Genomic DNA, 22,978 nt, shown 5'->3' with positions numbered 1-22,978 from the left:
TGGTCCTTGATGTTCGCTGCTGTACTGTTACCGGTGGTAGTGAAGCTGCTTTCAGTATGCGTCCCTGCAGCTTGGCGTCTCCGGCTTTGAAGAGCACTGCTGCCAGCAGTTCCCTGGTAAGCCACGTGTTCCTGCTGGTGCGTGGAAGAAGGTTTTCACGGGAAAACCTGGAGAACAATCCTTTCATCTCGCCTTCTGCAAGGGGAGGTTCAGGAGGTACAGACGGATGTCTCATATCTCTCTAGAAGTGCTTTATGAACCACGGCGAGCAGAGCCCACCTGGGCAAACACCGAAGCTGGTCCCACCTCTTGTTTGTGTGCTCCAGCTGCTGGCACGTGGAGGGGGAGTGAAGGAGGCATCCTGGCTGAGGACAGCAGAAACCCAGAGATGTTGTTATGTTGAAATGATGGGTTTCAGCCTGTAGCTGTTGAAATCTGTGTATGGCTTCTGCTCGCTGAAGGGTGACAGAAATGCCAGGTTAGCTGTGTGGTGCCTCCTGTGACCATGGGCACGGTCCCACATCGCACAGCTCAAAGTCCTGTAGGGACTGGAAGCTTCCTGGCTCTGTAGCAATGCCACTAACACAATGTCTTGTGCTGTGTCTGACAGCATGCAGGCACTCCGGCAGCACCAGCAATATAACATCTTCCTGAGGGCTGTAGTACTGTGTAGCTTCCAGCAGAGCACCTGTGGACAGCCTCGGGGATTGTGCAGGGAGATTCTTGGGCCTGCAGAGGGACCTGGGCATCTGTACCTGACCCAAATCCTGTCCTCAGCCGGTGCTGAGAGGGCCCAGAGCTGAAGATTGCTTCTGTTAGTGCTGCTGATGGCTGATTGAATAAAGGCTCTCAAACTTCTCTGTGGGTGAGTGACATGGGCAGTGGCCTAGCCCAACAGTTTGGGGACTTGGTAGCCTTGAGAAAGCGGTGTCTGCAGGAGCCTCAGTGTAAATGGAGCCTGGGTGCTGCCTTCTGCACGTCTTGCTCAGAGCTGAGTAAACTCGGGCATTTCATCATCAGTTTTCATTTTGAAACACTTGGCAGTCCTCAAACAGATTTTTTAAACACATTTCAAAATAAGACCAGTAAGAATATGCAATGTGTGTTGTACTGGCCCTGGTACTTGCCCAGAGAAGCTGTGGCTGCCCCATCTCTGGAGGTGTTCTGGACCAGGTTGGGTGAGGCCCTGAGCAGCCTGACCTAGAGGGTGGCAAACCTGCCCATGGCAGGGGTTGGAACTGGGAGATCCTTGAGGTCCCTTCCAACCCGAGCTGTTCTGTGATTCTATGGACTTCTGCAGCAGTAGCTGCTAAGTTATGTGCGGAACAATACGTGATGGGAAACCTGCGGGAGCCTTGTCAGTCAGAGCACTAAGTGCTGTGAGTGGATACTGAAGAAGTGAAAGCCTTTTAATTGCTTTGATCTTTAACAAAATGCTCTCAGTATTTTTTTCGTCAGGGTCAATCTAACCTGGAATGAAGACTGTGTTGGTCTCCTTGATGGAAGTTAGTCTTTTTAAAGCAGATTTTTTTTTTTTTATGGAAAGATTTTTCAACAGAAGGTGTTTTCCACTAAGTCAAAGTTTCTTTCCTTCCCCTACACTTCAACGGGGTCTCTTTGCTCAAAACCAGTCACTTTGCTCTTTCATCCATGGATATTGACAATCACAAATATCAGAAAGATGAGTTCATTTATAATTTCACAAAATTACTTTAGCATTACTGATCCCATGTGGATTAGGATTATTTGATCCTTCCTATCAGTATTCATTTTCTTTCTTCTAATCCCACTAACCTTTGCAGAACTGAGCCAGTGCCACAGCAAGTATCTGTGGTAGAATTTGTGTACATATACAGATAGATGATTTCAGTTTAAATTGAAGACAAATCTATAAAGGAAGGTGATTCCTTTATATATAAAAATTTGCTCAATTTCACTTTGAAAAGTTGTATGGTTCTGAGCAAATTTGAAATACATGACACAAAAGACCTCTGACCTTCTCTGGTTCCTAAACCAGGCTGGATTTGAGGCTTTTAATGCCAGGAATCCTGTACAAAGCCTGCAAGCTGGGAGATATTTATCTTGCTATTCTTCTCATGCTTCCGTGTTGGCAAAGGCACAAAAAGAAAACCTCTATTTTGAGTAGGCTGTGAAAAGATGGGCACTGATGGGACACGGCATGCCTCTGGATGCTCTTTTCATCTCTGATACTGGAGAAAGGAGAGTTGGCTGGAGAGGGGGCTGAGCCTGCAGCAGAACGTGTCGGGGTTCAGACTGGGGGATGCGGACACCCCGGCTGTGAAAGCCAGGCTCAGACCTGGAGCCTGGAGGAGCTGAAATGTCACGAAAGCCTGCTGCGTTTTTGGACTGGTCAGGTGCCGCAGAGAGGAGCACTGAAGTCCTTGGGAACACTTGACTTCAGTGGCACTCAATAAACAAAACAAAAATATCATGAAATTTGTGTTTTTTATGGCTCTTTGTGTTACCTGTCCAAACCTTAGCCCCAGTAAGATGGGTTTTCACTCCAGTAATGTAAATAAGGCTACAAGCTACATGTTTATGGTCAAAGGCTTGTAGTCTTGCCCTGCTTGTCATGTTTTCCTACCCCGTCCCAAGACCCCGTTGTACAGAAATTCATCTCTCCTGGGGCTTTGCAGAGGCTGTCAGTGTGTGTGAGGAGCCAGGTCTTTTTACTACATGTGGGCATAAAAGTGAGCCATTAGTGGTGCTGTTACTGGCAGACGTGTGCAATACCAGGTAACACACATAAAAGGCTATGTTTTTTTCTTCCCTCTTGGCTTCAGAAGATAGGGAAATCAATATGTTTTCCTTTGTATTGGGATAAATATACTATTTAAGTCAACCCATTGCTTCGTGATATTGATCGATAAGCGCTGCTTCAAGCTGCTCAGCACCTGAAATTTCGAGCCATGTGCACTTCAGGCAGCAGGGCCAGCAGATCCTCCACAGCCTGAATTCTGCAAGAATAAATACTGGTATTACAAGTTTATGTGCTGTAGGCCTTCCAAATGTTTGTGCTTGATGAAAAGAAGCTCGGTGCTCTTCAGCAAGGCCGTGGCCTTCCCACTCACCAGCCATCGTCTGGCGCCTCAATGTCGCTGTGACAGTCCGGCCTGCTGAGCAGGGGGCAGGCAGAACTGACAGAAACAGGTTCAAAAAAGTGCTTTATTGTTACTAGTAAGTATACTGAGCTTGAGTGGGTGGTTTGTATGTATCCACTTTAGAGTTAAATTTACTCCTGAGGGGAGTATGGGACTGGAAGGACATCTTAGTCTGCCAAAGTGCATCAGTCCTGTTGAGTCCATGGTACCAGAAAATATCTTTACAGTGGTAGAGACCTGAGTGGAGCAAGAAAGGACAATATCTAGTGTTTGATCCCAACGGTCTGTAATAAAAACCCTTTTAATCCCACTGATGAATGAAACAATGAGTAACTTATCTTCCCAGTTGCTGTCAATTTCAGGGTCTGAGTGCATTCCTTACATGTACTGGTCAGTATCATTACATGTATCTAGAGGTAGGATAAGTATCTATATTTATTATTAAGGTGATACTTATTAATATTATTAGTTGTCACGTTTTGTCCTGTTGTGTCATCTTACCTTGTGTTTCAACATCTGCCTTGCACTGCTGGCCAGGGCAGTCTCTGATACCACTGCTGTTGGTCCACAAAAGGGCCTGGAGCAACTGGCGAGGTGAGTGCTGTGCCTGCCTGGAGCAGCAGGGCCCTGGGTGGCGATGAGGTCTGAGGCACAGAATTCCAGAATCATCTAGGTTGGAAGAGACCTCCAAGATCCCCCAGATCCACCTAACACTAGCCAGTCCTCCACTAACCCATATCACGAAGCTGCAGTCCCTGTGCACCTTTCCTTATCCTGTTCCCCCTGTTCTGTGGCTCGTCCTCCAGGAGGGAGGATGGGACAGCGACAGCCACTTTAACTCATTTGAACTACATTCTTTTTTTCCATATCAAAAGACAGTTGTTGTCAGTTTTAATACTGATAATAGTCTAATAAGTCTATTAAGGAGCTGTCATCTCAGACGTTATTATCTCTTTTTTTCTCTTAAAGACTCTGCAGATGAAGGGAAAGGGAATAAGGGACAGTAAACAATAATTCACACTTGAAACGCTTTGTTCTTTCTTCTGGAGTTGTTTTTTCACACATCTTCAGAGGAAGTGCTAAGTGTTTTATGACAGCTGTTGCATGAAGCTGAGTGTCCCAGGCACCCTCCTGCACCCCGTGCCTTGGGGGCACCGTCTCCCTGCGCTGCTCTGCGAACACCCATGGGGCACACCAGGGTGCGGAGCTGCACGCCAGCACTTCATCCCTGCTCCCCACCTGGCTGCCAGCAAGAGCTCATCAGGGAGCTCTCTGTTACAGCTCTAATGCTTGTCAGAACTTATTAACCCCAGGCTGGAGTGGTAAGTGGCAACCCTGTGCTGCAGAATAGGTCCCCAGCCAGTGGACTAGACCCGAGGAGTCATCTGGTGGTGGTGTGGTGTTGTGCAAAAATCCCTCTTCTAGCCTTCAGCTGGTGTAGAAAGCATCAGCTGGGATTCAGCGAACATTTCTGAAGTGTCTTTGTAATCACAAATGATAGACTTCTTCATTTTTTTTAGATAGTAGCCGGGATTGTGCCTACGTAGGTGCAGCAAATTCAGTAACAGATGGACTGAGCAGGGTACTGGTGCCCAAAGAACAGCGGGGTGCCTGTGGCCGGGGCTGGGAGGAGGGAAAGTAGCTTGAGCCTTGAAAGAAACAGGGGTAAAGGCAGTCAGGCTGCTTAGTGATCATTAGTTTTATGAGGAAAGTAAAAAATACATCTGGTTTAAAAAGAAGTAGAAGTGGTGTACCTCCCTCTGCGGGTGAGGATTAAGAGCTCGCTGTCACTAACTTCCCTGACTCTCAGGTGAAGGTATTTAACCAACCTGTGTTTAATTGGTATTTCATTTCATACAACTTTTGTAACACGCATCTCTGCTGACAGCCTTCAAAATACCTATTGCTTTAGAGGTACATTGGAAGTATTACAAATCCCTTAGGATGCTACTCAATACTTGGCAGTTTTTTCTGCTAGTACGGAGTCCTTGTGTTCTTTTCGTAAACTACCAAAGATCATTTGCATAGGGTTGAAATTTTTGGCGATTGGAAAGCTTTGATAGAAACTGAGTGTTGTGTGGTTCCTTACATTTGGTGTCCACATATGTGGGGAGAGATACTTCAGCACGTTGATGTGCAACGCCATTTGTGTCAGAATTGTCTTTCAGTTCTTTCAGGTGGAAAAGAAGAGGCAGCAAGGTCAGTGTTTGAGTTAGTGTCCAGTTGTCCTCGCCAGCAGGAGGTTCTCCTAAAGCCACAGAGCTCTTACAGAGCCTTTGTTGGGCCCTTGCAGGAGCTAACGGACTGAAAGGGGAAAAAAGCAAAAACAACCAAACAAAAAAGAGGCATTTGAGTAGGTCCTTAAAAGAAGTGAAAAGGAAATACATTCATGTATTTTTCTTTCTTCAATGACAGCCAAAAAGTTCAAAAAGGTCTTTAACCTGTTTGATTTTTTTCCTCCTCTTTTATTTCTTTAATTTAGGTCTCTCAGGAGATGCTCATTTTTGGGGGAAAGATGTTCTGTAGGCAGAACTGAAGACACAGACTGAAGGACAATCTAGCCAAGTGTCATTTCAAATGTATTAAATTACACGTACAGTAAATTTGCACAACACATGCCTATATATGTGTTTTTTCTAAAAGAGAAGGTCTCAAATTAAATTACTCTTTTTTAGAGGAGTGGATCTTCATATCTCACAAGTATTAGTAGTACTTAGTTTTGTCTTGTTAAATTATTCTTTTTTTCTTTGAGGCAGAGAATCTTGTTTCAGTTTTTTAATGTTGGACCATGCTGATAGCCCAAAGCTGGGCTTTGCTGTGCCCTTCCATCCCGCTGGGTGCTGCAGCCTGGCCCAGGCCCTCTGTCCTACAGTCCCTGGATGTCTGTAGCCAACTGGCCCAGGTCTACCACGTGAAAATGGGTCGTCCACATCAACAGGGAACTGGATTTGGTTAAGAAACTTAAGCAGATGATGCTGTGCTCGAATAAAAGAGAAGGTGCAAAAGATACAGCTCCTCCCCTGTGCGCGTAGACCCTGTCCCACACGGATGTGTGCGGGTAGACATTTGGGGATCGCCCATCGCTCACTGTGCTGGGCTTGATGCCCTGTTCCGTCGCCTTCACTGCATTTCACCACCTTCGCTTAATTGTCTCTGAATAATCTCTTCACTGCTGCTTCAGCTGCTCTCCAGTAGCATCACATAAAAATCTCAGATGTCTCCCCTAGCCTGCTTGCTGGAGAAGCGGGGACGGCAGTCTGGGGAAGAATAGCCGAGTGGGTGTTACACTGCCCAGAATGCAGCGTGCCTTGGGTAAACAGATCTGGAGAAACAACCATTGCTATTTTTTTTTCCCCTCAAGTGTATATTGGTGATGGTATTTTACTATTACTTGCAAAGCATTAGGCTCTTGAAATTCAAGTAAATGAAGTCATTAAGTGTGATTCTAAGAAACCCTACCCAGAACTTTTTGGAAATGCTTCCAGCAGAATCGGCTTTGTTCCTGAGCAGAGCTGCTTCTCTCCAGCTATGCCGAATGCAGAAGAAAATCCCGATCTCTGAAGTGATGTCCTGGGCCAGGTTCCAATAGGAGTTTGCTTTGGAAATCATATTTTTTCTTTGAGCCTGATAAATTGCTGAGATGGGTTGCTCAGTTGACTGCAAAGGAAGAGATGGGCTTGATGACCCCCAGGCACCCTGCTGGTGATGTACTCTCAAGTATTAACAATTACAGGGGTAGTCCTTGCTTGATGGAATTATTTAGTAGGAGAGAGGGGGAGAGAACCTCATCAAAGGCAGGGAAATCACCGAAACTTCTCTTTCGGCTGACTCATGAAACTTTAATAACGGAATTGATGAAACTTTAATAAGGAAGCCCTGCTAACTCTACTGCTTCAAGAGTTTTACTCGTCTGTGCTCATAGAAGACTTTGGCTGTCCAAGCAGCGAAGACTTCGGTTATTTTGCTGCTTTCCTGGGCTCTTTGGGGGATTTGCATCTTCTCCAAAATAAGAATCAATTGAGAAGTAAACAACCTTGCGGCTTGTGTACCCTGTAGGAAGCCAGTAGGAAAGTAATTTTTCCATGCAACATTAATTTTCATAAGAGTTACGGAAGACGTTTTGTTGATTTCTTTCTCCCCACCTGAGGCTGGCTGGGATTAGCAGGGAGTGCGATTTCTTGGGGGCGAGGTGTTTAACCTCACCGATGCGCTGTGTTAGTTCTCGGGTGAAGAAACATGAAAACTGGTAAAAGGGCTGGAGTAGCTGGACACTGCTGTTTTTGATGTTTCCATTGTGACGTTGGCAGAATATTTTTTAACTATCGGTGGTTGAATGGTTAAACCTTTAATATTGTTTGTTAGTGTGTGTGTTTTTGCCTGCATGCCTGTCCTATTAGTGCGTGTGCAGGTATTTTAAATGGGTTCTGCTTGGAATTGACAAATGCAGTAGCGATAATGGAATTTTTTCTGTGGTGCTTGCTGAGAACATTGACTTCTGTTCTGCTAAGAGAGAGAGCTTATTTTGTTGGCAATAATTATTACGAAGAGTTAGAAGCAAAGCTGCCAAAGTTAGCACAACAGATAACCTCAAGAGCCCCAATTAGCTGTAACCAAAACATATTCCTTCCAAAACACTGACCCACTTTTCTCCCCCAGTGCAAACCGAGAGCAAAACAGCACTTGGCAGCTAAAATGCAAAAAGTTTCAGGTGTGTGAATGCAGAGGAGGATCTGAGACCCTGGGTGAGGTAGCTGGGCTCCAGAGCTAGGCTGTGGCTTGCTGGGGGTGCGTCCACCCCCTCTGACCGTGGCAGCACCCTCCTTGCCCAAGGCACGATGCCGAGCTGCCTTCGCACCTTCTGATGTGTCCTGGGCCCATGCCTGGTGGGCAGCGGGTGCTCTGGGGCCAGGCAGAGGTACAAAAAATCTGGGAAATGTCTGAAATGCCTGCTGTGATGTGTCTGAGCAAATAGTGTTTTTTTTTTTTTTTTTTTTTTTTTGCAGAGCTACAGTTGGCTCTTACTGCCTGAAGGATTTCCACATGAACTGCAAACATTTGCTAAATAACATAATAAGCTAATGATTGCTTAATTTTTGAATACATAGCTGAGTACAGAGGGAGTAACAGCTGGTGTTTGTCAAATTAGTTTTTTTCCTTAAGACTTTTTACTACTCATTTTCTTGTTTATTTAGCATACTTAGACAAGATTGAGCTCTAAAGGTCTACCCCTTAAGCTTGTTAGACTTTAAGGTAAATCTTACACAGTCAAAAGTGAATTTGAGCCTACGTTTGGTGGACAACTTCAGAGTTGCTCTGTAAGATGATCAGAATTTTCTGCATGGCGTGTTTTCAAGGCGAATGTTACTATTAAATAAAACTTGCAGAACTCAGGTATTTGCTGGCATCTACCAGGACAACAGTCCAGCAGGTAACACTAACATTGGATGCTGAATATAACAGGCAACACAAAGATTCAGATTTGGAATCAGATGGCTTATATTTAGGAAAAGTCAGAATCAGGCTGTTCGTGAAGAGCTGTGAAGCCATGGCAGATGAAGTAAATACGGTCGATACACTCAACCTGTTGACTTCATTTATTATTGATTTTTTCATTTAAATTTAATAACTGCACAGCTTATGTATCACCCAATATTACTCTGCTTTGTCCCTCCAGGTTATAGTGGTATGTTCACATGCATGGGGTTTAAATATCTGAAAATGCACTAACCACAGGCTCGGACTTGGAATAATGGCAGTGAGGTGGGCAAGGGCTCTGGTGCCTGTGGTGCTGCATGAGTCCCATAGCCTTGGACAAGGCATTGTATAAAGTAAAACTTATATTTAAATGGTGCCATTACGTGTGCTTTTTGCAGAAAACTCAAAGGTTTCGAAAGCAGTGTTAAAGTATTTTCAATGCCTAGCATCTCGTGAAGGTGGACTCGTGTAGTGGAAGCCAGGTGGAGAACGTTCCATGTCATTGTGCCAACTTGTGTTAAAACTCAAAATGCTGAAACCATTCTGACGTAAATCCACTGGTTTCCAATTGACAATAAAATGTTGTATCTCGTTCTTCCACAGGTGGTTGCCAGAATAGCCTTAAACCGGTCAGCAGCAATCAAACCCTCGCGTTGGCCGCAGCGGCCACTGCGGCGATGATGTCGGTGGAGTCTGAAGGCCCTCAAGGACCTTCACCTCCAAGCATCCAACCCTGCCACGTGCTGACCTTCTCACCTATCAAAATTCCAGTGTTGACTTCGCCTTTTCCAGGTAAGGCTACCCTTGTTGGCATTAGGAAGCAGCTTATTATGCTTTGCAACGGAGAGAGGCTTCCGTGTACGAGCCTTGTTGTGTGCTCTGAGAAATATTTGCTGGTTACAAGTGTTTTTCTGGAATTCAAGTTATTTTTTCTGGTACTGTTTAGAGGTGCTTTCTGAAAGTGTGGTAATAGCGAGTTCAAAACTCTTATGCCTTAGTAGTTTTTAGATGTGCTTTGACATTTATGGGTATTATGCGAATTGAGTTGCATCCTTTATCACATCTATAAGAAAACACGGCCTTAGTGGCACTCAGCCTTTGCAACAGATCCTCAGGTTGTGGTGTTGGCAGCTGAAAGGTATCTGCTAGAAACAGAATCATGGAATATCCCAAGATATCCCAAGATATCCCAAGATATCATGGAATATCATTTTCTTAGCGTGACACCACTTAACAGCTTTCTGAACGTGATACCCAGGGAGATACTGGGGCATCCCTAACTTGCTGTGGAAGTCTGTCTGATTTAAGTCTTTGGGATAATTTTTGAAACTATTTGTGCTTTGAATGCTTAAGTATATATTTTTGAAATACAGTATATCAGTTAAGTTTAAAATTTTATTTTTGGTGCATTTTGCATTTTTTTGATGCTTGAAGTGTACCACAGCAAAATACAGCGAGATTAAAATTTGGGGAAAGTGTGCAGTTACGATATTGGCTGTTCAGATGAGATCTTTGTATGAGAAATGTATCTCAGTGATTATTGTTCCTGTTGAGCAGTCATTAGAACCGCTCAGATAAATGACTGCTGAGGAAGTACGGCAGCGTGTTTATCTTCAGGGAGCCTGAGGAGCAAACGTTCCCGTCGGAATAAAGCCTGTCAGACTGTAGGACAGGGCTGTACTCTCTTCAGAATATTGTCCTGGTTTGAGGGGCCCAAAAGGGGGTTCCCTGCCGTGTGGTGTGGTGTGGGACAAGGACTATGGGGTGGCTGTCTGGGGGAGCTGCCGCTGCTGGGTCTGGCTGGGCGCCGACTGGTGGGAGAGGAGAGATTGCGTTGTGCATCCCTTGTTTTGGGTAGATGTTACATATCTATTTCTCTTCCTTTTCTGTCCCATTAAAGTGCCTTTATCCCACCCCCTGAGCTGTACCGGTTCCCTGGTTCCCTCCCCATCCCCGTGGGGATGTGAGCGAGTGGCTGTGGCGCTGAGCTGCCTCCAGGCTAAACCACAGCAGCCCTTTGGGTGGCTGTGGGTTGGGATAACAACGGATCTGACCAGATTTTAATATCTGTGGGTTGTTCAGACTAGCACGGTCCTGTTGCCATGCCTCCTGCCTGTGTTTGCAGCTTTGTGTGAGGTTAACCAACTAGTTAAGAATGCCACCCGGAGATCTGCCCCGAGGCAGGACGGCAGCGGGTGGCAAGGTGTGTGGGAGGACGTGGGCAGGTATTTATTGGGATTGTCGCCTCCCATGGCTTTGGAATTCAGCCCTGAACAAATGCGGGATCCTAAAAAGATGATAGAATGTTCTAGAAAGGTATGCCCTGATCTGCCCTGGGGCTGGCTGTGCCCGTCAGATGCTCTCAGGACTGTTCGGCTCCGTCAAGAGGAGGCAAATGCCTCTGGGCCTGGACGTTTGGTTCAGGCCCTACAGCTGATCCAGGGCCAACCTGTGCTGGTATCAGTTGTCCCTTTACTCGAGGAGAAGCAGTGGATGTGAAACCAGGTCTCTTATTAAAAGAAGAAACGTGACTAAGAAGGGGAAGGAGGAAGAAGAGGACGAGGCAGGCCCATCGTGGGAGCAGGAGGAAGAGGCAGAGCTCATGAACGAGGCAGCACCTGCCCGAATCCCTGTCCCTGGGTCACCTACAAGATATGCAGAAAGACTTCAGTCATCGTCCAGGGGAGCACACTGTCACCTGGCTGCTCCAGCGCCGGGTAGCGGGGCCCAGGCCTGGAATTAGGGGCAGGGAAGCCAGGCAGCTGGGGTCCCTCTCTAGGGCAGGGGGTTGGCAGAGCTGGTGGCACTTCCCACAGAGTTATTTGACCCACAGAGATTATTTTGCCTCTTTGCAAGCGAGCATCTTGGAGGAGAATCCAGAGGGGAAGAAAATAGTTCTTCTTCCATGCCGAAAACCAAATGTGGGTGCCAGCTGTGTTCCTGCTTGAATTGAGATGCTCGAGCGCTCTTGGAAGAAGCAGTCGCAGGACTTGTGATTTACAGCTGCAGTAGCGAGCCCTGCGTGAGTTGTGTTAGGCGTGATAGAATATTCTAATATCGTGGAGCTCTGCCGTGCAGATAACTGGCTCAGCGCTGCAATGATAAACATGTCAGGCCATGATAATTGTTGCTTTCCTTTCGAATGAGTGTGTGATAGGCTATCAACTATCATGCTTTGAGTGCCTGAGCAATCATCCTATTATCAATCTTTCTCAGTAAACCACACACTTCTGGGTGTGTTCTCCTACAGAATATATAGTAGCTTTTTAGAAAAGAAAGCTTGGAAATGCCCAGTACATACAAAATAAACTGGAGATTCAGCTAACCATTTTTCTCTATTAATCATCATCTCTGGAGGGATGGCTATTTCCTTTGCAAAGGCTTACATAAAACATTTTTATGAAATTCCTTTTTATTGTGCTTGCAGTAAAGAGGACTCTAAGGTGTTCATTTTAAATTATCTTTGTCAACATGAGCTTGATGAAAAGCTTCCTGAACTTGTGCCGCGCTCGGCGTGTTGTGGATTGACGTCTGCCCTTGGGGCCGGGATGGCTGTGAGGATGGGGCAGCATCGGCTGACCAGGTCCATAAATACAGACACAGCGACCTGATTAAATAAATAAATATGTGTGTGTGTGTGTTCATAAACGCTAATGAATGAATCAGAGTTTGGATAGGCATGAGTGAAAAGGCAAAGAGACACGCTGGCGAAAAGCTTTGCAGAAGCGTTAGAAATAAGCTCTGCTGTGCGTGCTGCAGCTGCCCCCGATCTCCTCTGAAATACCCTGCAGACAAGGTGGTGCAGCTGGATTTAACTTCCAGGGCAGAAATGGTCAGCTGGCCAAAGGCGGCTCTCTGCTGTCAAAAATAAATGTCTGCATTGCCCTGTGAGGTAATGACCGGGAAAGCCTCAAGAAAGAGTAATTTAATTTACAGATAATCCCAAGTGCATAGCGTACTTTGTAACCCTGTCTGCCTTTCTGTTGAAAACATCAGCGTGTTGACGTTTATTAGGGATGACTTACAGTTCTCCCAGAAAAATAAATCTTTGAGAGCACATAATCTGCGGGCCCTGGGGCAGCCGCATTTTTCTTGTTTCATGTATGATTTATAAAGTAACGTGGTAATTAATGAACTTCCCATGTTCTCCTTGTCTAAAGCATGTGAGGCGACGTTCTGGTGGTATGAATGAACTTAAGGAACAAAGCAGAAGGTTAAATTATTCCTGTGTTAAACCTGCTCGTAGCTTGGTGTCAGGCTGAGCGGAGCGCTTCGCTATCGGCCGCGAATGGATTACTCCAGAGGTGGGTGTTACACCGCCACGTGTACATTGTATTTCCAGTCACTGCAGTTTGTTCGATCAATAAGCCTATAATTGACTGAGTATCTATTTCTAGGGAGGTTTCCAGCCCAGCTGTGCTGCTCCCCGCCGGCCCCACAGGTGAGGCCCCGTTGGTAATGGGGTGCTGGGGGTGTCCCCGTCCTGCACTGCGCCAGCCTCCCCCAGGAGGGCTCCTGGAGCTTCAGGAGCACAATGCTGGGGGAACACAAAGCATTCAGCCCCAGGGGCTGGTGCTGCTGCTTCTGGAACTTCTCATTCCGGTGTTCCTCTCTCCTTTTTTAAAAAAAATATATTTAGAGTTTATATATATGGTGTGGAGGTACCTTGGGAAAGTCACAGAGCTTTGTCCCAGGCAGTGGCTGGGTAGGTTTCTGTGGCAGTGTGATACCTGAAATCTTTGCAGATGAGAACTGGTGTCTGGCAGACTCGATTTCCAGTTTTTCTCCTCTTCGGCCCTTCTTGTGTTAAAATTGCTGATCTCAAGCCAGTCCAGATGAGCCCAGTGGTGGGCAGTTTATGAAACAAATGCGAGGAATCTGTACAGCTGCCAGATGCATTGCTCTGTTTGCTGTCTGCCAGAACGTAGAATTCAAAGATAATGTTAGCATTTCCCTACTACAAGCTGAGCATGCTTGTTTTGGTGCCACTTTTGTTTACAAAAGTTCTTTTTTTTTTTTTTTTTCTTTTCCCTTGATATTTTTAAACAAAGCTAGACTCCTCAATTTTCCCTGGTTGTCAGGGCCTCTGTCTAGTCTCCCATACGCTCAGCCACAGCCTGCCCTTGGGTGTTTCGGTCAGGGCAGAGTTCCTGCTTTTAGGCTGGGAAGAACCAGCATAAGGCAGGTACCGCACATTTCTGTAGAGCAAGCTGGTAAAATAGTGCCTTAGCTGCCTTCTAGTGAGGAATATCCAGAAGGCTGTGCCTAGACTGGCTCCTGAAAGCAGCTGAAGCTGTAATTAGGGACTCCTGGTGTGATTAAATCACTGCTTTGCTTCCTTCAAGCACTGCTAAGCTTGAAGCCTGGTGGGGAAAGGGAGCTGCAGCAGAACCTGCTGGTGGCCAACATCCCGCCTTAGGTTGGGAGTCAGGTCGCCAGCTACACGCTGGTGCTGCCGGGGGGGCCCTGGCTAAGCCAAGCCCCTTGCTCTTTGCTTCTCCTCCAGATGTCCATGGTCCCAGTGCAGCAGGGGTGTCTGGGTTGTCTGTGTGGGTTTGTTTGACAGGATAAAACTCGGGTAGCTGAGGATGGAGCCACTCAGTAGCATGGTGTAGTGAGAAGTGGGCACAGTGCTTGGTGAGCTGCTCGGTTCTGCTGAGCACGGGGGAAGTGATTTAAGATCAATCAGCTAAAACTGAGAAAGGTCCAGAAATGCGATTGGAGCTCAGTTCTAGGTTTATTTCTTTCTTTCTTCCTTTTTCATCTGTTGGTGGTTCTGCTCCTACATGTGCTAGGGAAAATGTTCCATGTAATGTCACCCTTGCTGTTAGCTTGGGTTTTGTGCCAGATCTAACATAAAGACTAAACAGGAGCTTGTGGAGATACAGCTACACAGCTATCTGTGCTGTATCTTCGTGCTTATTTGCTCTGCTGGTAAAGAGGGAACTTAATTTTCCAGCAGTATCAAGCCAAGCCTTTGAAGAGGACTCTCTTAAAACAAGCAATCAAAAAAAAAAACAAACACCACCACCAAACCAAAACCCGAGAAACTTCCAGATTTCAAGTTACGTGGTACTTCAGGTATAGGATATCTGGCAATCTCTAATGCCTTTCTTATGGCTACTGTATTAGGAGCTGGGGTATTTGTTTCTTCACATACAATTTGTTAATTATTCAAATGGGAAAGGTAAGGTAGGAGTGTGTGGTTATGGACTCTCTAAATTAGCAGCGAGTACAAATATTAAAAAGGCACCATCTGCCATAGAAGCCATTTGCCACCTGTTCTCTTCCTTTCAGAATTATTTAATGGTTTAAATGTAATGTTTTACCCTGCCACAGAACAGCTGGGAAGTGACTAAGTATTTTTCCTATCAGTAACTTAACGGCCAAGCGTCATTATATGTTCAAAACACCTCTGAGTGCCAGGGTTTTTCTACATGCTCTTTCATGTGTCTGTCAGCTTGCTTCATTAGCAAATTCTGCTGATACAAAACACGTTTTCATAACAACAATTACTCAATTATTTTAATGGTGTTTTGGGGGGGAAAACCAGCTTCTTCACAGCCAAGAGAGGCGCTGGCTATGCGGAGTGCTGGGGTCCCAGTGGGTGGGGAGAGGCGGTGCGGTTACGGCTGTGCCATCCTCACGTCCTGCTCCTCCCTGAGACTGAATGGCAGGGCTAGGTACTGCCTGTCTGTAGCAATTATTTTGTCTGGATGTTAATTAAGGAGTAAGGTCAGCCCTCTGGTGCCTTGAAGCTACCCAGAGCCACGTGGCAGCAGAGCTGAGCCAGTGTTGGACCGCAGCAGTCGGTGTGTCACTGCAGGGGGGCTTTATCCAGCCTCTGGTGCAACTACAAAATCAGGAATTACAAAAATAATTAAAAAACAAACAAACACAAACTTGTACATGTCTGGCATTCAGACAGCTTCTCTGGGCTCTGCTGGTCTGGGCTTTGGTGGTGGCTCTTTCCTTTTCCCCAGGAAACACGATGATAATTCACATGGTGGCAATTTTTCTTCTGCATTTGTTAGCTGTGAGTGCCTGGCCCAGACATTCCCGGAATTCATAGATGGCAGGTGAGCAAGAGGTAACGTTTATGGAAAATCATGAGCAATTCCAAACATTCCCAACAAAAATTTGGCATTAATATCCTTGGGAAGCTTTTTTCCCCTCCTCATTTCTGGGTGTCCTGTGTCTAGCAGTAAAACCGAGCTCGACTCTGAATACTGAGTAGTTCTAACAAGCTCGTTGTAAATGATCTGCCCAGCTTTAATGCTGTGTAACGAAGCAAGCAAATGAATGTTTATAGTTATTAAAGTGATAACTTCCTACTCGACCTAATATTCAGCATAAAATTACCTCTCGGTTTTATATCTGTGTTGGCACATGCGAAGGAAGGCGCGCGCGTACAGCGGTTTTCGGAGCTAGAATCGTGCCAGGGATCACATTTAAATACCAATTTTCTCCTGCTGCTGGACAGCAAATCCCTGCTGAACGCTGAAGAGCTCAGCTGCCCGGTGAAGGCTCCTCCAGCAGCTGGGTGATTGTCCTGACGGCGATTCTTTGTGGAAATGCAGCCTGGTTTTGGTGGCCCAGCACGGTGCGGCTGGTGCGGAGGGGTCGCAGAGGTAACGCTGCGGGGAGGTGTCGGGCAGGGCTTTGTTTCTGAAGTTTCCCACACCATCCCCGCTGAAAGATGAAGTAAGTCAGGGGACACTTATTGATGCAAGTGAGGGGACCATTCTGCCCGGCGTGCCCAGGGGCAGCGGGCACGCCGGGCAGAATGGGCTCAGTGTCCCCAGCGTGCCATCAGGGTGTTGACAATAGCAAAATCCTAATTAAATATTTCATGTCCTAGTTAGAAAAGGCAAACAACCCAAATCCTTCCATTCATGCCCAGCTGTTTGCTTGGTAAATGTCATAAAAGTCGGACTTAATTTACTCTGTTTAACTACTTGTTAAAACAAGTAGTAGGTTTTTTTTTTCCCCCCTTCGAACAGTGCTGGTACGCTGCTGCAGGGAGCTGAAATCAGATTCCGTGTGTTAGCAACAGCAGCTACTCTGCCAAAATACCTGCGGGGTGTTTCCTTCCCCGTTCAAGAGACAAATAAGCCGCAGACCTAGGCGGTTATCGCTGCTGGTACTTGAGAGATGAGCACTAATATCAAAAAGAGGAAGGACGAGGCAGGTGAGGAAGCAGTGCCTGTATTTCTCTCTGCTCCCTGTGCTGCACTGCACCCTTGAGCCCTTGGCTCTCCCACCTCCCGTCTCCTCCCGAGGCGCTGAGTTCTGCACCCCTGTGCTCTGTACCCCTGCTCTCACACTTCAGTGCCCGTGTGGGTCCGTTCAGCTCCTCCTCATCAGCAGCACGAGGCATCTTTTTGCACCCTGGGACACCTTTCCATAAAGGATCTTCCTGCTCCACATTTTTTTCCCCGCTGCAGACTGCCATTTAGTTTCTGTTGCTTAGAGCAGTCTCGTATCCAAACTTCATATATTGTCAGAGTAGCAGGAGTCTTCGGAGAAAAAAAAAAAAAAACAAAAAAAAACCAACAAAAACCAAACAAATTAAACAACAAATTGACTGAAATGAAGAAATAGGCTGTGCCAGGATAATGGGATGGTTTGGGGAAGGCAGGTGTTAGCTTGCCCCCCTCAGGAGGAGACGTGTGGACAAGAATTACTGGTGGCGTTCGTGGGGCTTACATCAGCCGAGGGAACAAATCGTTTTGGTGACTGCTGGTGTTGTTCCCTGAAATTTATGTATGCAATTAAACCATTTGGAACTCCGTCTGCATTTTCAGGGCTTTATAAAGTCAGGATGCGAAGCTGCTGCGGTGCCAAATAGCCCAGGGTGTGGTGACGTGGGGCTGCTGCTCGCCCGGGATCCCAGAGCACGGCGAAGGAGCACGTTTTGCTGAGCTCCATATAAACGATGGGAAGGTGCTGAGGAGTGAGGCTGCTTTGGATTTCACCAGAGAAAATTTTAACTTACCAGCGAGAAGCTCGCTTTTTTTCTTTATTATTGGTTTTCGCTATTTTTGCAGCCAATTTTGTTGGCTTGTTTTGACATTGTGAAAGGAAGCTGTAGCGGGGATCTGACCCTGCACGCTCTTAACTTTTAATCTGAATCTGTGGTACCGAGCCCGGTCTGGCTGGTGGGTAAACCTGGTGCAGAAACAGCCCAGGAGGAGGAAGGCAGGCAGGCATCCCGTGCCTCCTGCAGCTGCTGCTCAGAATCTGCAGAGTTTGCTTCCTTCTTGTAGAAGATGCTCATTATGGCCTACACGGGAAATGATTTTTTTTATATTAATCACCATACAGAAACCTCTTTCTTTTATCCAGTCAAACAGCTCTGCCCGTTCAGCCTCTTCGGCGGTGGGAAAGAAATGCCGAGCGATTTCCACGGCTGCTTCAGCTGCAGTGAGGAGCCCCGTGGATGGTCTCTGGGTGACTCGCGTTTCTCAGTCTGGCCCCAATATATGTGTAAATAAATCTAACGAGGTAAAATGAATCTTGGCTTGTTGGCCAGAATATAAATAAGGAAAATTAATTAAATTCCATGCTCTTAAGCGTGCCATAGGTGCTTCCCTGGAGTAGCTAAATAGAATTTCATTGATTTTATTGCAAATTTAGTTCTGTTGATCGCATTCGGAGCGAGCTGATGATGTTTCTGCAAACAAGGCAGGAGTTCTGGCAGCCCCGCAGGGGGAAGGGCTGCTGCTGGCCCTGCACAGAAACCAAGCACGGATTATTTGGATAAAGGGCTGGGCTGGAATTACAAAATCCATCGCCAGCGCTGGGCAGGCTGTGTCTGCAGTGGCCACTCTGCTGGACCCCAACCCTGCGGAGCGATGTGAAGCGAGGGCAGATGTCACCCAGCCCCAAAAACACGGGGTGAGGAGCTGGGGTGAGAGCTGCTCGGCTGAAGGCTCCCCAGGAGCTGCGCTGATGTTTGCCCATGGGCTGGAAGCAAACGGCAGGAAAAAGGAGAGGCCGCCTGGCTTGGTACTGCTCTGGGGAACACTTGAAGGAGCAGGCAGTGGTTTAACCAGCCCTCTGTGCTTTCCAGAAATTAAAAAAAAAAAAAAACAAAAAAAACACTCTGCCAGGCACTGCATCGTGTCGACTTCCCCACTAGTTTCAAGAACCAGTCATTGTAAAGCTTGGCTCAAACCCCCTCGTTGCACAAGCGTGTAAGGAATGGGGAAAAAAAAGCTGGAATCACATTTCTGGTTCCAGTGTTACTGATTTTAAAATTCCCAAACTAATTTATAGCTCAAATCCTCCCAGAAATAAGTAGTTGAAGATTTTTTCTCCAAAACACAAAAGATTAGTTCATGCAGAAATAATTACTTCGCTCCGACAGCCAGCAAGCTGGAGTTCGGAGGCTTGCTGCCGCGCAACTCGCTGTATTCTTTCAGAATTACATCCTATTAAACTGCAAGATTGAAATTTTATGCTGGAGTTGGTTTTCATACGACTGGAAATAGATGATAAACGTGGTGCAGATGTGAATGTATTAACGAGCAGCGTCACCCCACAGGGGTGCACTGGAGAGCAGCCACTGCCTGGTGCCTATGGGGACCCCCCGCTGCCGGGGTTAGGGACGGGCAGCACAGGGGGGGCATGGCACCGAGGTGTCCCTCTGTGGCACGTGGCATTGTGCTGCCCAGCAGCACCCATGAGCAAGGAAGCAATGGGGATGTGATGCCCAGGATGGAGCAGGAGCCCTATGAACCATTCCCCACCCTTCTGCAGCCCCTGTGTCTCCAGCTTCCCCCATGTGTATTTGGGGCAGATGTAGGCTTACAGCTTCATCTCCTGGCAGGAAAGGAGAAGGGGTCTGGCTGCCTCTTGAAAGAGGGCCAGGCTGCTTTCAGAGGGAAAATAAAGATAAATGGAGGCCTTCCATCAGCGTGGCAAGCAGAGGCAGAGTGGCAGAGGAATGAGGGTAAAGCCCGGGGGCTGCTCTGTGCCCAGGGGCCGGGCTCTCGCTGGTGCCTGTGCTCTGGGGGGGTGGCACAGGGGGCTCTGTCCCCCCGTGCACATGGATAACCCCAAAAACCATCTGCTCGGTGCCTGGTGTCATGGACCTTGGGTGAGAAAGCGTGGCAGCTCAGCAGGTGAGACGTTGTTGGATCGTGGCAAATCTCACGCTAACTTTTTTTTTTTGTCCAGCTGAGGGTGAGCGCTGTGCTCTGCCAGGCAGCAGGACCAGCGCTGCCTGAAACGAGCTCGGTGGCTGGGCCACGTGTCCTCGATACGCACACGAACCACTGCTAGCAAAACAGGGGCTCAAATGCCGCTCCTCAGCCATCAGTCACGTCTCATTTGTGTCTTACTGAGGAGTAAAACAGTAATGTCCCGAGTGTGACCTTTGTGAGTGGGAATTAAGGGGAAATAATCTTTAAGAAGTCTACAGCAGGGAATTCAGGTATGTTTAAATTACAGAGATTTGCATATCAATCTTAATAAATACGTTATTTTAAATATCAGTAAGTAATTAAAATGCTGGTAGCGGGCTGTCTCGGTCCTGGTGCTGTAAGCCTTCCCCCGAGGAAATGTCTGTGCACATCGGGGGAACCATATTTTTATGTATTTTAAGTGAGCAGGAAGGCTCGGCTTCACTTCGTGCACGGCTTGTTTTCCCGGTAAATCCAGAGGATGCTGTAATTCTGTGGGCTTTGTAAATCACACCAAATAAGCACCCTGATTTCATTCACTTCTCTCAAACAAGTGGTTTGACTTTCTGTGCGATATGGCACGGGCACCACGGCCTCGCTCTTGTGCTGGCTAGCAGGCGCACGCTGGTTACCGTAGGCAAAGATGGTTTTGCTGGGAGAGTGGCAATGTTTGATTTTTTTTCTGTATTAGCATGTTGTTTGCTTTCCAGAGGATCGTATTCACTGGGCTGCTTGGTTTTAGAAGGCTGTAATCGCTTTGAAAAGGATAAAGATAACTGTCCTGCTGCTGCTCGCCGGGGAGCGATTCAATAACGCTGTGTACATCTCCTCTGCAAACACGCGCTGCTGGCCGCACGCACCCGAGGGCATTACAGGAATTAATTTAATTATGATGTGGCAGCGAGTTCATACTGCTTGTGGAAATGCAAACGAAGATGAGTCCTAATGCACTGCATGGAAATGAACTTCAGTCGTGGCGCTTGGAAGGCAGAGGAACACCAGCACCGTGCCGGGCTAACCAGGACAGAACTTCCAAAAATGTTTGGGCTGTTTGTTTGGTTTTGGCCAAAGAGTTGGAGATTGGGTGTCAGACTGCCTCAAACGTTGTCACGTTAGGGTTGGCACCCAGCTCTTAGGCGTGCAAGCTTTTGGGATAGTTCTAGCAGCACCACCTTTATAATGTGAAGCTGCCTCCCCCCTTACAGCAGGCAGAGCTGGGTACACACCTCTGTGCCCTTCTGATGACAGCGTTTGGGCAGAAGGAACACGGCCAGGTTTTAATAAGGCAAAACGGGTAAGTTGGTGCTAGGGCAGCTTTGGTTATGGTTTGGTGCTTAGAAGAAATCTTTGTTGGCAAAGGCAGCTCTCCTGTTTGGGGGAAGAGGAGCTAACTCGGCAAACGCAGAGCTGGAGCCGGAGCTGTGCCCTGGATGGTGCGCAGTCTGCGCTGACTGGAAGAGATTCAGGGAGTTAATTAATGAAAGCGAGAGCAGGGAATCTAATTTCACACTTGATGTATGTAGCTGTTAGGAAGCATACTTTAAATGGTGGTTAAAAACCCTGTAACTAAATAAATCAAGACCGGTCCTGGAGTTGAAATTTTACGGGCGCCTCTTTTTGGTGGTTCCTGTCCAGGACCATCCGAGCCCCGAGGGGCAGGACGAGGACTGGTGGCCGTGGGGAACCCTCTCTGCAGGGCTTCGGGCAAGGAACCCGCCTGCAGTGGCTCAGAAGCTGGATGTCTGCTGGGGTGTGCTGGGTGCCTTGAATGATAGAAAGGGTGCAGAAAATTAGAAAAAAGAATCAGAAAAATATTAGAAAATTAGGAAACAGAAAAGGGTGCGGAGCACAGCGGGGTGCAGAGCCTCTGTCCCCTGAAAGGCGAGAAACGAGGAGGCCAGAAACCCATCTCAGAACGATTCCTCCGGGAAATCTTTCCAATCGAGAAGCCTCCGCCTGCCCATGTGCAGCAGCGAGGCTTTCTCGAAAAGCAATTAGAGGTTTAACGGGCTGCAATTAGCGGCTTCTGACTGACAAGTGGCAGCGCTGCGGCGCGGGAGGGTGCTGGGGGCTCCCCGCGGTGCCTGGCGGGGCTCTGGGCGCTGCGGTGCGGCTGGCCCGGCTCACCCCATGTCGGGAGCACTGCTGGGCCTGGGGCTCTGCCCCCGGAGCTGTTCCCTCTGGGAAGCAGCCTCATGAGAGGAGGAGGTGTGAGGAGCAGCAGAAAGGCCAAAACTCATCCCTCTGCCTGCCCACCCTCAGGGCTGGGCTGTGGGAAGGCCCTCCGCTACCCCAAAGATGCACAAGTACACCCTCGGGATTTTGCAGAAATGTTTTGGTCTCTGCTTAATTAAAGAATGGGGCAAGGTCGGGTGCTGCCGTGGCACTCCTGCAGCCGTGGTGCCTTCTGCCCAGGCTTTTTGGAGGTTTCTCCAGCATGTGCTGGCGTTTTCCTCGGAGCATGGCGTGGTCAGGCTGTGTCCTCCTACAATCCACGCCTCACAAAGTTATAGCCTCGTGTTATTTTCTCGAGAGCAGCTTTTCTGGGAGGAACAAAATATGTCAGGGCTCTGCTCGGTATTGGTCTTTACCCAGCTCCTGTTCCCTGCTCGGAGCTGACGGACAGCAGGGACCTGGCTGGGGGGAGTTGGTGCAGCTCAGTGTCTGCCTGTGCAAATGTGTGAATTTTCACTCAAAATGAGTGAAGCCGCTTGGAGTGCAAGTGGTGCGAACGCCCTGCAGGGCTTGGGGTGACGGGGAGCCCAAGGGGGAGAGCAGCAGTCACTTGCTAAACGTCTCATCACCAGCGTAAAAGGGCTGATTTTCCTCTCCTTTCCCTCAAATTAACATCTTGGCATGTGTGCAGCGTGTGTTTGACAGCAGTAGGGATCATTTTGGAGGAAGAAATTTCTCAGATAAACTTTAGTGGAAGAAAAGTAATTTAAAACAATGCCAGCCTAATGCAGGCTGAAATCTAATATTTGCGGCCGTGCTGTCGTCGTGATTTGTATCTTGTAAATACCTGCTTGCATGAAACGAGATGAAATCGTATTTTCTCTTCTTTGCTAGGAATCAATTGTCCTGTTAAAATCACAGTGAATGAAAATTACCCAGCGTAGAGTGGTTTCGTGATTCGCAGTCCTGCGGGGCAGCCTGAAGGGTTTTCAGAGATGTGAAGATCCTGTCCCGTGC

The 22,978-nt window shown here is 47.5% G+C and overlaps 1 protein-coding gene across 1 annotated transcript in view; it reads left to right on the top strand.

Annotated features, from left to right (window-relative positions):
* The window catches only part of TCERG1L (transcription elongation regulator 1 like), a gene marked incomplete at both ends in the record, with an annotated part of 66,404 nt that overhangs the window by 5,447 nt on the left and 37,979 nt on the right, over positions 1–22,978 (top strand). Inside the window, one exon of the mRNA XM_084289995.1 lies at positions 9,201–9,389. Within this exon, the coding sequence (XP_084146121.1) occupies positions 9,201–9,389 (189 nt within the window). The remainder of the gene's footprint in view (positions 1–9,200; positions 9,390–22,978) is intronic.

The sequence above is a fragment of the Netta rufina genome, assembly GCF_964035555.1.
Source record: "Netta rufina genome assembly, chromosome: 7".
NCBI lineage: Eukaryota > Metazoa > Chordata > Aves > Anseriformes > Anatidae > Netta > Netta rufina.
Note: the sequence above shows the minus strand (reverse complement) of the source record. Positions and strands in the feature narration are given on the sequence as shown.